This window comes from Echinops telfairi, unplaced genomic scaffold (genome assembly GCF_000313985.2).
Source record: "Echinops telfairi isolate 266 unplaced genomic scaffold, ASM31398v2 ScPeMD7_7469;HRSCAF=8507_0, whole genome shotgun sequence".
In the NCBI taxonomy this organism is placed as follows: domain Eukaryota; kingdom Metazoa; phylum Chordata; class Mammalia; order Afrosoricida; family Tenrecidae; genus Echinops; species Echinops telfairi.
The window spans coordinates 73,730,900-73,746,122 of record NW_022111372.1 but is presented as its reverse complement, the minus strand read 5'-3'; the positions used below and the strand labels follow the sequence as shown (position 1 = coordinate 73,746,122).

At 37.1% G+C, this 15,223-nt stretch overlaps 1 protein-coding gene across 3 annotated transcripts in view; it reads right to left on the bottom strand.

Moving 5' to 3' along the window:
- CLINT1 (clathrin interactor 1) overlaps window positions 1-15,223 on the bottom strand; it is a 76,986-nt gene that overhangs the window by 25,977 nt on the left and 35,786 nt on the right. For 2 of the 3 annotated variants that reach the window (XM_045284848.1, XM_045284849.1), the window contains exons 2-5: window positions 6,893-6,997; window positions 6,255-6,351; window positions 4,424-4,532; window positions 3,293-3,457 (exon numbers count right to left, since the gene is read on the bottom strand). In XM_045284848.1, the coding sequence (XP_045140783.1) occupies window positions 3,293-3,457; window positions 4,424-4,532; window positions 6,255-6,351; window positions 6,893-6,997 (476 nt within the window). Of the gene's footprint in view, window positions 1-3,292; window positions 3,458-4,423; window positions 4,533-6,254; window positions 6,352-6,892; window positions 6,998-12,768; window positions 12,792-15,223 lie in introns of those variants that run through there. The other variant, XM_045284850.1, reaches the window with a different exon arrangement.

Genomic DNA, 15,223 nt, shown 5'->3' with positions numbered 1-15,223 from the left:
TGGTGATCTAACTCTGGGGAAGAAAAAGGAAATCAGCCATCAAAAACGCTGTGGGGAACAGTTCTGCTCTGACCCCTGGGTGGACACAAGCGGGAGTTAATTTGGATGACATTTGATAATGAGGTTTTTAAATACTAAGTCAAACTAATGTTTCTAAACACTGTGCTCAAACTTGAGAAACCTAAGTCATCTCCACAGGAATGAAGAAAATAAAAGTGTGCATGTGAATAAATCTCACACAACAATGGCAAATTTTGTTTTAGTCCTTGCAATTATGTGCACTAAAGGAGATCCTATGCTTCTGTGTCCAATTCCAATTTAGGAAGTCAGAATGGAAAAGTATAGGACAATCACATGAGATTTTCAAAAAGAAAGAACAGAAAGAAAATTAAGGGAGCCCTGATGGTATAGTGGTTAGAAGTTGAGCTTTGATCCGCATGGTCAGCAGTTCGAAACCACCAGCAGCTCTGCTAGAGAAAAGCTGGACTTTCTACTCCCATTGCAGTGTTGGAGACCCACAAGACATTGTTATGAGGCAGCAACGGCTTGACAATAGTGAGTCTGGTTTAGGGGAGAAAATGGAAGGAGCAATGATGAACAACAAAATAATCAAAAAGTGAGTAACCAAGGTTTTGTAAACAAATTCTGATGGCACGCATGCGCTTCAGAGATTTAATAAAACCAAGGGGGAAAAAAAAGAACCTAAACTCACTGCCATCGAGTTGATTTTCATAGCGACCCTATAGGGCAGAACAGAATTGCCCCTATGGGTTTCCGAGACTGTAAATCTTTACAGGAGTGGAAAGCCTCATCTTTTCTCCCAAGCAGCGGCTGGTGGTTTCTGAGCTGCTGACCTTTCAGATGATAGCTCAACATGCATCCTACTAGACCAGCAGGTCTCTGCTAAATTGCCTAATACAATTGCAAGACTGAAAAGGTTTGAAGTAGCTTAAGGATTTTAATTTTATTTAATTCAAAGTGACCAGTAACCTGTAAGACACAGCAAAAATTTTCTAGACAAAATCTGGCCCCAAACAATTGGCATTTCAACAATGTATGCATATCTCAACAATCCTGAAATGAACAAATTTACAGGCAAACTGAGAAGGATGGAAGCCAAAATGCTGAGGATGGGAGATCCAATGCTGAATGAAAGCTAGGGACATCTGAGACCGGTAAAATGCTATTGAATTTTAACATTAAAATTCATGCTAAATAATTTTTTAAAAATCACACAAATGGACAAAAGCTGATTAGATAAGTCTCTGAAAATTACAAAATATTTAAAGTAATTGTGTACTCCATTTACTAACTATCTGCTGTCACTACATGTTCTGCTAGTGAAACAGAATACAAGCAAGTGGAAGGAGTAAATGAGTTTCAAATAGCAATTCTACTCAAAAACACATCAAAATAACTACTTAGCCATATAATCCAAGACTTCCTGCTCCCCCAAACAAAGTAAAGCTCCTAAAGCATATTTATAGTCTTTACTTAAAAGAAATACTCCTGTCCAATTCAGGAAGTGAGTTTTATGCAGTGCTCAGATATTTTTAAAAAGTTTTTTTCTTTATCAGAAATAGCCTCAATAATTAAGTGCAATCCCCGTTCTGCCCTCCACCTTTTCAAAGCAGGAAGACAGAGGAGAAAAGATATTTACGCTAATTTATGAGTAAGCATGAGATGCAAAATCGAAGATTTTTATGCAGTTCCAAGTTATGGACAATCCATGTATAAACAAATGTAGATCTGGGTGGGGAGTGGGAGAATCCAACACCCAACTGCACTGGCCTGTGTGGACAGACACAAAACAACCAAGCAGAATGCTGGTTCTCCTTATTTTGGGAGTCTGTTTTCAAGAACCATATGTCCTACATTAAGGAAACTACGTTGCTACATTAAATACAATAAATGCAACAAAGTACTACATTACGATTAAACATCTAGAGAGGAATGCTCTAGTCATTCTAACTTTGTTAAGAACAGTCAACAAAGTGAGAGGTATAGAGGAGAAACTGTCACCTTCAAGGAAACGTTAACACTTTATGCATTTCTTAAGAGGAGAGCAACTAAGTCTGGACCAATGTATAAGAAAGAAGCTTATCCATTCTTGACCAGTAACTGCTTGATTTGAATTAGAAAGAGGAATTGCTAGATGGAACTTCCTATTTTTAGCTGCTCCTCTGTGAGTAGTGTGAGGACTAGGACTGCTAAGAGGAGCTCTGGAGGTGTTTGAACCCACCAGCCACACTGGGAGAAAGCGAGGTTTTCTACTCTGGGAACATAGCACACTCACAGAAACCCACAGGGGCCCTAGGACCGTTCTCTGGGGCCCCTGAGTCAGAATCAACTTGATGGCAGTGACTCTTTGTTCAGGGACCTCCGAGAAGGGTATCTATCTGTTTCACTCTCTGTGTGTCAACTCAAAGTTTGCAGTCATTTCATTAATAATAGTTAAAATCATATCCATGAATCTGCAAAAGAAAAAAAAGTACACATAAAAATGCTCCAGAGTGAGTACTGTGTATAATTCCGTGTTCCGTATCTGGCAGAACAAAAACAACGTTTGGGTCTTCAGCACTTTCGGTAACTCTTTTTTTTATTGATAAAGGAATTTTATCTCTACTGCGAGCCCTTGAAGCAACTTTACAATGGATAGAATACCAACAAGAATTGAACGATGTAAGACAAACCTTAAAATGTGACTGGGAACATCTATATACTTGTTTTACTGTCTTACATTATTTTTTTTTTATTTTTTAACATTTTATTAGGGGCTCATACAACTGTTGTCCCAATCCACACACACATCAATTGTGTAAAGCGCATTTGTACATCGTTTCTCAAAACATTTTCTCTCCATTTAAACCCCCGACATTAGGTCCTCATTTTTCCCCTCCCTCCCCGCTCCCCACTCCCGCACGAGCCCTTGATAGTTTATAAATGGGTATTTTGTCATATCTTGCCCTGTCCGACGTCTCCCTTCATCCACTTTTCGGTTGTCTGTCCCCCAGGGAGGAGGTCACACACAGTTCCATGTAATCGGTTCCCTCTTTCCTACCCATTCTCCCTTTACCCTCCCTGTTTTGCCACTCACACCACTGGTCCTATAGGGCTCATCCGTCCTGGATTCCCTGTATTTTCAGCTCCTATCTGTACCAGTGTACCTCCTCTGGTCTAGCCAGACTTGCAAGATCGAATTCGAGTCATGGTAGTGGGAGCTTGGTAACTCTTATAATACACATCCAAGCTGCGCACGGATGCGGAGGTGCCAGTTTGCGTTGATACTCACTGTATCTGAACCCTCCAACACTGTCTGAGGAAACCCCAACATATTTGTCTTTGTTCTTTTTTGCTTTTTTTCGCTCTTCACGAAGCCTGTCGTCATCCTGGGCAAATTCAACCAATTCTTTTACCTTCTGACGAATATTTATACCCTGGTCCTTGCCGTGCTCATCTGGGAGGATGGGAAAGGAAAAACAAAGCCATACGAGTTAATTTAGCATGTATCAAATCCTTTCAAAAAAGACACTAAAATTCTACTAAAATTTGAAGCAATCAATGGAGTTTTCAATTGTTTAAAAAATAAAAAGAGGTGACAACTTGTCAACTGTCATTTCTTCTTCAGCAATTTCTAAATCTTGAAATGCAGTTTGGGCTTATATAATCATTAACAGGTCAAAGAAAAGGAATTACAGGTAAAAGTAGCATGTGTAAGATCCATTAAGGATTCACTCAACAAGATTACAGGTTTCGATCTTATGCAATGGCGTCCCAGACATAAATGTTATTTTCTATGTCTATTCTATTTAGTAACCTTAAAAACACACTCTAATTTAACATTTTAGTGATGGAAAAGCACCAGCATGCCTTGATTTCACCAATGTTAAGTTTGGAAACACTAATTACCCAGACTTAGTGTTGCTGAAAAACGGAATTTTGAAAGTGCTTTCAACTGGGGCATGCTACAAAATGAAATGTGCTTCATTCTCTAGCCTCTTTCACATTCAAAACACACTCTGGCCTTGCTGCCTTTGCACAGTAAATATTATTTGGTGGAAGGGAAAAAAACCACCCTAGCTTCAAACAGATGTGTGTGTTTTGGAGCTCTAACCTTTTCTTCCCATATGATTAAAGCTATTCCTTTATGGACCCCACAGGGGACCAGTCTCCAGTGCATATTTTAATACAAACCCGAACACTCGTGTTGTGTTGGTTCTGTTGTTATTAGCCAGTCTTTTCTGCAAGGTCTTGTCTTCACTAATTAATACTCTAGGGCCCCCGTCTTGGAGTCTGCTGCACTCGTCACACAGCCAGCAACAGTCACATTCTAATTAGAGCAGAGAAGCTTCTAAGCCGGTTCAGGTGACTGACAACTCCAACTACTGTTTTAATTTGCTTATAAGGTTTTTCTATTGCTCACCTACAAAGTGGTAATTTTCCAGAGATCGCAAATCATAAATGTGTTCTCTGGCACTTGTAACAACACGCTCTGATCCATTCCTTATGAGGTAAGCTAGGAGCAGCAATGACTGTAAAAATACAAAGCACCAAATGATTTAACAGAAGAAATTCGGGCAGAACTTTTTTAAGTGATTAAAGAAAACAATCCCAATATTAGCAAGTAAAATTCATTTCAATTGGGGTGTCAAAAGGGGGAGACTTCTTAAATATATCCTGGAACTTATCAATTTAAAGTTGTTCTTATACCAAGCATAAAAATAATAATTAATCATCCACTGGACATCTGGTGTTAAAAGAGTGAAATTTTTAAAATTAAAAATTCAATAATAATAATGCCCACAAACACATGAATACATGATATAAATGAATAGTAAGCTTGTAGAAAACTGGCTTACTTTCACTTTTCATCTGGGCATATAGAACCATGAATTATCATAATCATTGCTATAAAAGATTTAAAGATCCAGTTGCTGGCAAGGATAATATTTTACCCCGGGTTAAAATTTAACTTTTGAGGTAGATGATGAGGCTTTTGTTTCAAAAAGAAGCAACCAAAAAGTGCACGGTAACAATTTTAGCATGTAAGAAAATGGAGTTAAAGCGGACAGTTACAATGACTGCGCCTGAGTGAGAAGCTGCTTGCTGGGGTGATGGAAACGGCCTGGGGAAGCAGCAGTGACCGTGTACAAGTGTTATTATAGGATACTGTTCAACGGCACAGTTAAAAGTCCTACTGACAGGGTAAACAAAAATGGAACTTAATAGAGCTTGCAATAAAGCCCACTTCATGAAAACTTGATTTATGTTGGTGAAATTGGAAGGTACAAAATCTCATCCTATCAGACTTATTCCTTGAAAAAGTCATTTACTTAAGTTTTTTTTTTTTAAATTCTGATTTTAAAAAGCGAATTTAATTTAGTGATTTCCACTATTTGATCACACTCACTGTAGAAACGAAGGGAATAACAGTGACTGTGTTTAAGAAAGAAAAGGCAAAATACAAAATCAAAGTATTACAATACAGGTTTTTGAAACCTGATAGCTATAGATATTACTTTCAAAGTTTAGTATGAATGTTCTGGAAACACAAAAACACTTCTTCGGAATCACAAGGAAATATGGCGGAGGTAGAAGAAGGTCTGACAATCCTGCTTTAGAATTCAGCACATGATTAAGAAATAAGAAGTGCCTATCCGAAAATTTAAAGTAACAGAGTTGATATCTAATAAGTTAAAAGCTCTATTACATTTTATGATATTATTATCAAATAGTACTTTTTTGTTGTTGTTCAGGACACTGTCATAATACTAAGTTATGAATTTAGCTAATTTTTATGTAGAGATGACAAATTTCTATTGTGGTTTTCATGATAGTTGGCCATATGTCAACATCTATTCTACTAGATTAACTAATTTTCATTTGTATAGTTATGCAACAGAGGGTAATGGGGGGCCGGCGGCAGGTAGGTTTCAAGTAGTTTGTGGAAAAATTCCAATACCTTTTAATTTTATTTTCCCACAAATGTTTTAAAGCTCCCTCCTATGTACTTAGCAGAAAAATATTTAGACAAATTATTTTTACACACATTATTATTATTATTTTTTAAACACATCACTGGAGAACTGTTTGATTACTATAAAACAGAATTAAAACAACAAATCTATTTTTAACTGCTCTAGAAGATGCTCTTCTAGGATTTAATAGCCTTTATGCTAACTTATATATGTACACCTTACAAATATCTTTTTAAGCATTTATGCCAAACATTAAAAACAGACTCATGGCCATACCTTATACACTCTTCTCCAATTCTTTTTGTTGTCTTTTAACATTCGTGACCAAAGCATGTTCATAAGTTCTGGAAATTGTTCATACATAAATGTAGCCCTGGGGAAAAAAGCGTTAATTGTCCAAGAATTTGCAATATGTTAATTTTGACAGTAGATGGCAGGCTTGTTCTAAGTTACTGTGTTTGCAAAGAGCTTAAATGAATTCGGCTTATTTAAAAATTTTAGATATATATCCTTGAAAATATTTTCCCTCTATTTTACACAATACTTATCCCATTTGTAAGCCCCAATAATTAATATCATGACTATTAGCTCTACATTCAGCGGCAGAGTGGTCCAGATGTTCATCAGGAAACATTTTTCATCAATTTACTTCTTCTTTTATAAGCATTTGTCAAAATTCTACATACTACGCTATAGTGTCTCAACACCAATGTAAAACAAATATTTTATTTTACATTTTTCAGCTAAAATTTAAAGATAACAACCCTGCATAAAACTTTCTAAATTACTAACTGAATGGTTATGACAAAATTAGTATTTAGTATTTACATAGTTTAAAACCAAGAGCAAATTTCCAGTTTTTATGTAAAGATACTTGGATTCTTTTTGCACTGCTGAGTCAAATTATCACTTACTTGGCAATCTCTCCCATGAGTTGCCCAGAAGGTCCCCAAGGATCATCGTTCGTTGCTTCTCGAACCTTAGACTCGATCTCTGAATAATTCATAACCACATTGGTGCTGCAGAGAAAAAAAAATACACGCACATACGCACAAAGATTAGCATCAAAACTGAGAAACACATGAAAACTTAATAATGACACTACTGGGTGTCCTAATGAGATACCTTTACAGGGTGGGAAAGAAAACATCTTTTGTGCACTAGCAACCCTGAGGATACTATATAACACATTTAGGTTATGTTTAAAGAAGATTTTACTCTTTTATTAGCCTTCAAGAATACAGATGAGAGCTGGCATAGGTCCAGTAAAGAAACAGCTTTGGGTCAAATTAAAAGGAAAATGAACCAATAGAGTACATTAGAAAACTAAGTTGTCAGTTTGGTTTACAGGCAAGCTTACAGAAATTCTGTAAACAGTAAAAATTACAGATTAGCTTCACATTATATCACATAAAATACAGCAATGATAAATCAAAGGTAATTTCTTTTCAAGAATATTTAACTGTTATCACTTAGTCTCCCCCAATTTCCCCTCCCCACAAGCCCTAGGAGTGTATTGATTGGGTTGCACTCTGCAAGGTTAGTAAATCGGGACCATGGCTCCTCAGAAGAAAGATGGGGTTTTCTACTCCTGTGAACAGTTACAGTCTTAGAAATTCACAGGAACAGTTCCACTCTGTCCTATAGGGTCGCTATGAGTCAGTACTTACATGATGGCAGTGAATTTGGCTTGGGTTAACTATAGTAAAGGCTTTCCCCCACATCACTAGTCACACTAACTGGTTTTACTGGTTACATAATATTCCACCAAGAGTCTGTATGATCCTGTATGGAAAACATCCCTTGAAAATCCAACAGTGGACAAGAACATGGGCTCCAGGTGTCAGACACAATGGAGTCCACTTACTTTGTGAACGCTGGCAAAATTATCCTAGTTTATGAATCTGTTTCTTCAAATGTAAAATGGGAAATAAAAGTATCTACTTCAAAATGCTTTCAGCATTATCATATGGTAATTCCTAGCACAGTGTCTGACATATTAAGTAAAGTGCTCATTAAGTATTAGCTGTTTGTTACATAATGTTACTACATTGAGCATACTATATAATATATTGAGAATAATACAGGGTTTAAAATCAGGAAAGGTATGCATCAGGGTTGTATCCTCTCACCATACTTAATCAACCTGTATGCCGAGCAAATCATCAGAGAAACTGGATTATATGAAGAACTGGAGGAAGGTGTATTAATAACCTGTATATACAGAGGACATTAACCTTGCTTGCTCAAAGTGAGGAGGAACTGAAATGCTTGCTGATGAAGATCAAGGATTGCAGCCTTCAGTACGGATTAGAACTCAATGTAAAGAAAACCCAAATCCTCACAACTGGACCAATAGATAACATCATGATAAATGGAGAAAAGATTGAAGTTGTCCAAAATTTTGTCTTGCTTGGATCCACAACCACTGTTCATGGAAGCAGCAGTCAAGAAATCGAGACACAGTGCACTGGGTAAATCTGATGTGTAAGACCTTTTCAAAGCGCTGAAAAGCAAGGAGGTTGCTTTAAGGACTCAGGTAGATTCGCCTGACCCAAGCCACGTCAATAGGACAGCAAATAAGAAAAACCATAGAAGAATCTATGCATTTAAATTATGGTGCTGGTGACAGACAATAAAAATGCCATGGACTGCCAAAGGAACAAACAAATCTGTTGTGGAAGAAGTACATCCAGAATGCTCCTTAGAGGCAAAGATGGTGAGACTTTGTCTCATGAACTTTGGACACGTTGTCAAGAGAGACCACTCCCTGGAGAAAGACATCATGCTTGGTAAAGGGGCAGCAAAAGAGGTAGGGTTCTTGACAAGATGGACTGACACAGTGGCTGCAACCATGGGCTCAAATCTAAGAACAATTGTGAGGGCGGTTCAAGACCAGGTGAGGGTCCATTCTGCAGTACACAGACAGGTCACGATGAGTTGGAACCAACCCAGTGGCAGCTAACAACATATATTGTTGTAATCGATGTGATAATATAGGATTTGGTTTCATTATTATCAAACATAATAATTACCTATTAGAATGCTAAAGAGTAATATAAAAATAATGAACTCTGAAAATATCTTAAAATTATGACATAAAATAGAGAGTTTTGGTTATTAAACAATTTCTCATGCTTACATGAATTTAAGAATTCAAAGTCATTTTGAGAATAGAGAAATACAAAATACTATGATCGTGTTCATTTGACACCTAAGGCTCTAATTGGTATTGAACAATTGTCTGAACATACTCAATTAAATGCTCTACTTATGTCTTAGAAATAAAAATTAGAATTTTATAGTTATTACTTACATATAATAAGTAATAGGAACCTTGTTTCTGCCACGTAGTATTTGGTCATAAAAGATATGTTTTTAATTACAAAGGCTTGCTTAAAATTCTTACTCAAATTTCTCAAATATAGGGGGGAAAAATTCCAAATGCATTACACGTTTCAACTTCTTTTACCTTGGAGGAGACAAATAAACCACATAGGTTCAAAGTTTCTAAGAACCACTATGCAGAGATGTGACCTGCTAAATTACTGAATAAATCTAGCTTCTAGGTTTATATTCAGGTTTACTAGGTTCTAGTAAAGAAAAGAAACTATTTACTCATTCAAATCCTGGAGAAAAGTGCCTCCCAAAACCAAAATACCAACTACTTAGACAAAGTAAATGTAAACTGTTCCCTGGGACTAACATAAACCCCCAAATCTCTGCTGCCTCTTTGTAAGATAATCAATGAACGAATTTTCATGAACATTCAGTAAAGGTTGTACTGACAGTAATTTTGGATCTAAATATAGAAGGAAAATAACAGAAATGTCCCCCCTCCAAGTTTGTCAATAATGGAACCAAAATAAAATCAAAGCAGTCAATGAAAAATTTGCAATTTAAGATGCCACAAAACGATGGATTTCAGATTGCCTTTGTTTATCCTAGTGTCTGAAATGTGTGGCTTAGGAAGTTAAAAGTGTCAAAATGTAGCTGTATGAATGAACAATAGCAATTAGGATTATAATTCACCGACGCATTTCATTACCAAGAATACACTTGAAATCTGTTTGTATTATTTAATTCATTGGAGAACGTGATGAAAGGAGTCCGTCTCCAGCCCTTGTACATGAAATATTTTTACCAGAGCCTTCATAAAGGCTGTTGCTTTCAGAACACTACTTCCCTTGTTCAAACTACAAAGGCCATGAGTCAAATCAGAAAGGTTCTGTTTCCATAACCCTTCCCAGGACTCTCAGTTGAAGGCTGGGCATCTGAAGACAGAGATGGCAGAGAGCCAATAACTCAAGAAATCTCTTTTGGGTGTTGAAAAGCAATGAGAACTAGGAATAGTGATAATTTGCCATTACTACACAGAACACAGTTCTAAAATATATCACAGAAGGATATAATGACTACAATAACAAAAACTAACAGCTCATGCCCATAAAGAAAGCCGGGCTCTTTTTTAAAGCCATTTTCCAATAAAATTGTTTCCATGAGTAAATGCAGTAAATTCCCTTAAGATGAAATTTGATAGCAAAAGAATTCCAAAACAAAGTTTCATTGAATTCAGAAACAAATGTAAACTACAACAAAACAAAGAAACAAACAAAAAACACTGTAGAGTTTGGCTTTATTCCAGGTCATTTAAAATTAGTTCTAGAAAGGTACAAATGGCATTTGGATTCTTCCTTGCCCATGTTTCGTCTTTCCCTCATTTCATGCTCTATTCATAATCCTGGTGACCTTTAAAAAAAAAAGGAAAACAAGAAAGGGAAAAAAAAGATAAGGAACAGGGAACAAAAACTTGGGCTCAGATGTGCAAAGGGTAAAGTTTCCTGGGACAGACATACCTGTTTTTAAGACAGTATATTTCAGACACTAGAGGGGGTTCTCTCAACAGTTTTTACAACACACAAAATGCAGACAAAGGTCTTGGATCTGTTAAAGCAAACAAATTAGGTAGAACCCCGGTACTCAATCGCATCAATACTCGGCATAATCAGATTTCGACGCGAAATGTCAAGAAAATTTTGCATCAGAGCTCAAACAAAACATTAGAATCCAACCCAACATACATCATTTTTGTAAACAAACGCAGTTAGTATGCGTTGCTTAAACCTTTTCCGGCTGTGTTCCAAGTGTTTTGTTATAATTTTCTTAGTTTTTGTACTGTTTTTAGGTTAAAAAAAAAAAACGGGTCCCAAGAAGTTTTTTGAAAAGAATCATCATGATAAGGAACTGGTTACCCGTGTTATCGATATTGTTGATGGTAATTTACTAAACCCTTTTCGAAAACAGTTAAGGAAATGCCAACAGCAGCCCACATCAGACAGGTTGTTTTGTTTTTTTTATTTAGAGAAAGCCAGCCAGGTCCTAGTGAAAAAAGGCAAAGGGAAAAAAACTTCTGAAAAGCAGCTACCAGTTCATTTCAAGGAAGGGGATTCTGGCCAAACAGTGACTCTCCCCATACCTCCTCTCCACATCCGTGTCCACAGACCCAGATACCTACCAGTCTCAAGGTATGGGCCATAGTGCAGTTGTTAAAAACTTCTTTAATGCTGCATTTCTTACTTAAATGCTATTATTTAACTCTGAACTTATTTACTTTGAAATTTCTGTGTAATGTTTTGTATAAAAAGGCAAGGTTAGGGTAAAACTTGGTGGTTGAGAACGGATTAATCTGTTTTCAGTTATTTCTTATGGGGAAAAATTGATTTGGAACTCGACCGCATCGCATCTCGACACTCCTTCTAGAATGGATTAACGTCAAGGTACGGAGTTCTACTGTATCGGGAAATAGCAATAGCTTCATACCACTTGGACTAAAGAATAGTTTGACAAGTAGCTTTTAAACTTTTACCAACTGAAAATTGAGGTTCTTGAATTGAAAAAGTCCTATGTTCTCTTTGTAGTCATTGTAAGGAAAAGGACAGGTTGATCATTATTAGGATCTTATGTTAAACACCGAAAGTCCTTGGATAATGTATGCTTTTTTATTTACAATCTGTTTCATGCAATTGTAACATGTAAAAGCATGCTCACTACCACCTCAGAGTGATCCTATAGGACAGAGTAGAATTGCCCGTTTGGGGTTTTCGGAAACTCTAAATTTTTACCGGACTAGACAGTCTCATCTTTCTCTTTCAGAATGGCCGGTGGGTGCAAACCGCTAACCTTGTGGTTAGCGGCCCAGTGTGTGGCCCACTATGACACCAGGGTTCTGTACAATACTTAAAAGGTAACCAAAATACGAGCAACACTGAAAATTCTTTCTGCACACTATTTTAAAACAGCTTGGTAAAGATATCAAAGGAAAACTCCGAACTTGCAAAAACTCCTAATGCTTGTTACTATTTCTGTTAATTGTCACCAATAATCTACCTTCAATCTCCAGGTTTTTGCTTGCATTTAACTTCTTCACATACATACCTACATAAAAAGCCCACAACCAAAGCCCTTGCTCCATTCCAACTCGTGGCGGCCCTCTCGGGCAGAGCGGAGCTACCCTGTTGGGCTTGTTCCTAGGTCTCCTACGGAGACTGGTGGGCTTGCTCGGCTGATCTTTGGGGAATGGGCAAGTCCTTTAACCACTATGCCACCATTCCTCCTCAGAAGACAACAGCAATAACAGAAAAAGTAAAAGCAGCAAAATACATCTAAAAAATACTGCTACATTTTGGGAAGTTTTAAATTTCCTACTTCACACTAATTATAATTTTGAAAATAAGCTTAGTACACACACACATACACAGCATGTACTGCTGTTCCCTTGATTCCAACTCACTGTAACACTGTAAGGCAGAGCAGAACGGCTCCTCTCCATTTCCAAAGCTGTGAATCATTACGGAGGAAGGAAGCCTCGTCTTTCCCAAGGACTGGCTGGTGGGTTTGAACCACTGGCACCGGCATGCCACCAGGGATCCTTTAACAGCCGCAGAAAGCTCTTCTCACACGTGTTTTAGGTTTGCTTTCTCTTTGCTTAAGACAAAACAGCATTTCTTGAAATTGAGTGAGCAGAAGATGAAGCTTTTGTCCTGATAAACCTGGATAATAATTTAAGATCACGCTGTTTAAATATAAAGATAATTATAGTACTAGGTACAGTACTAGATAGTTTAGCAGTGCAATTGATATTAATAAAATGTTAAGAGAATTAAGTCTAAGATAAAAATTAAATAAAACGAATGAAGGAAGGAAATGACCAAACGGTAAAAAAAAATCTCATAATTTGAGATTTCATCTTAAAGTAATTCTCACTTTCCGAAAATACAGACTCTATGAAAGAAAGATCATTGCTTCTATTTGTGCAATTATGGCTTCCAGGTTATTTTACGCAGTTTGCTCCTCACTTGCTCCTCACAGCACAAGTACAACCCAATGCTACTCCCTCACTGATCTTTCATGTTGACCACTAAATGTTACTACCCTCTCATTCTGCACACATACTTTCACGGGTCCATGAGTTTAGCCAATGGTCTGTTAGTCAATGTTAGTTAATTATTTAATTTGTAATTACTAATGCCCAGTATGGAAAAGTTGGATCTGAATCATAGCGTCCCTCTAGGGCAAAGTACAACTGCTCCTTAGGGTTTTCCAAACCCTGCCCTACCCTCCTCTTTTTTTAAATTTATTTTTGTGTGGTAGTGCATGATGAGTTAGGCTGCTAATTCCAAGGTGCGCAGTTCAAAACCACCAGTCACTCTGTGGGAGAAAGATGAGGCTTTTCAATCCCACAAAGATGTACAGTCTTAGAAACGCCGTTTTACGCTGCCCTGTAGGGTTGCTATGAATCAATGGTGACTGGATGGCAGTGAGTTTGGTTTTGGAATGTCAACATATTTATCTCTGAGTTTGGGTTATTTTGGATAGAATTAGATGAAAGTAAAATATAAACAACCGATGTATGGATTGTTATAAGATCTGTAAGAGCCGCCAATAAAATGATCTTTAAAAAAACAAACATACCAAAAGCTAAAGTGCAGTTTCCTTTTGTTTCTCTTATTAAGTTTGCTTTTAATTAGTAATTGTTTTGTTATTGGTATGAGTTAAATCTTTTTCTTTTTATCCTCTTAGAATTTTATTTCTTTGCAGCTTTTCTTATAGATGGTCAATGAATCTAAATCTGGAATAACAATTACAAGTACAATGATTGCCAGGAAAAATGTACTGTATTTTCACTTTTTCCCCCATGAGCTATGTTGAAACCAACAGATAAAGAATAAACGCCATGAAAAATATAAATGAAGTGCTGTATCATAAGCTATATTTATAGGTAAATAAGTACTGTAGTAGGCTATGTATGTTAATATTTCTAATATCTTGCTTTATTAGGCTTAAATATAGCAAACTAGTATCTACATATGTGTGTGTGAATATGCAGGGGCTTCAAAAAGCTCGTGGAAAATGGAATTCAAAGATAATGGCATTTTCGGAGGTACTCTCAAAAATGCATACATGCACACACACATACACGAATGCATGTACACATATTGCTGCTAGTTGTCACCGAGTTGAGTCCAACTCCTGGAGACCCTGTGTGCAGAGCAGAAACCTCCACAGGGTTTTCAAGGCAGGAGATTGTCAGGTCTTCCTCCTGAGGAGCTTCCAGGCAGATCACAATCACTAACCTCTTGGCTGCCCGTGCTTTAACCATCTGCACCACATAGATGTGAGGGAGCCTGTGTGTGTTTGTGTATACACTAAAACATGTTTTCAGTCATATGTGTAACACCATAGGAAATAATTTTGACTATTAATACTGGAAGTAATATGTCTTTAAAAGCACAGTATTAGAAGAATGATTCTCAACTTATACTTAAGTTATCTTTGGTCCTCAATGCCACAGTATTTCTGTAAAACTTGAAAGCACCGCTATCCAGTCAAATGCGACTCATAATGATCCTGCATAGCATTTCTAAAGCAGAAATCTTAGCCTCTTCTTTCTCCCTTGGAGCTGAGAGGTTTGAACCTGACCTTAAAGTTAGTAGTCTAATGCTTACCCAAGAGTGCCACCCGGGGCCTAACATTTCTGTAAAGATACTTTTGTAAAACTATTATACTCGTTGCACTGTTTTACTTGGATCCATAATCAACCCTCATGAAAGCAACCAAGTATTAGGCAAATCTGCTGCACAGGACCTCTTTAAAGTGATACAAAACAAAGTTGTCACCGAGCTCTAAGGTGCACCTGACTGGCTGCAACAATGAATGGCAGTAATTGTGAGGAAGCTGCGGGCCCC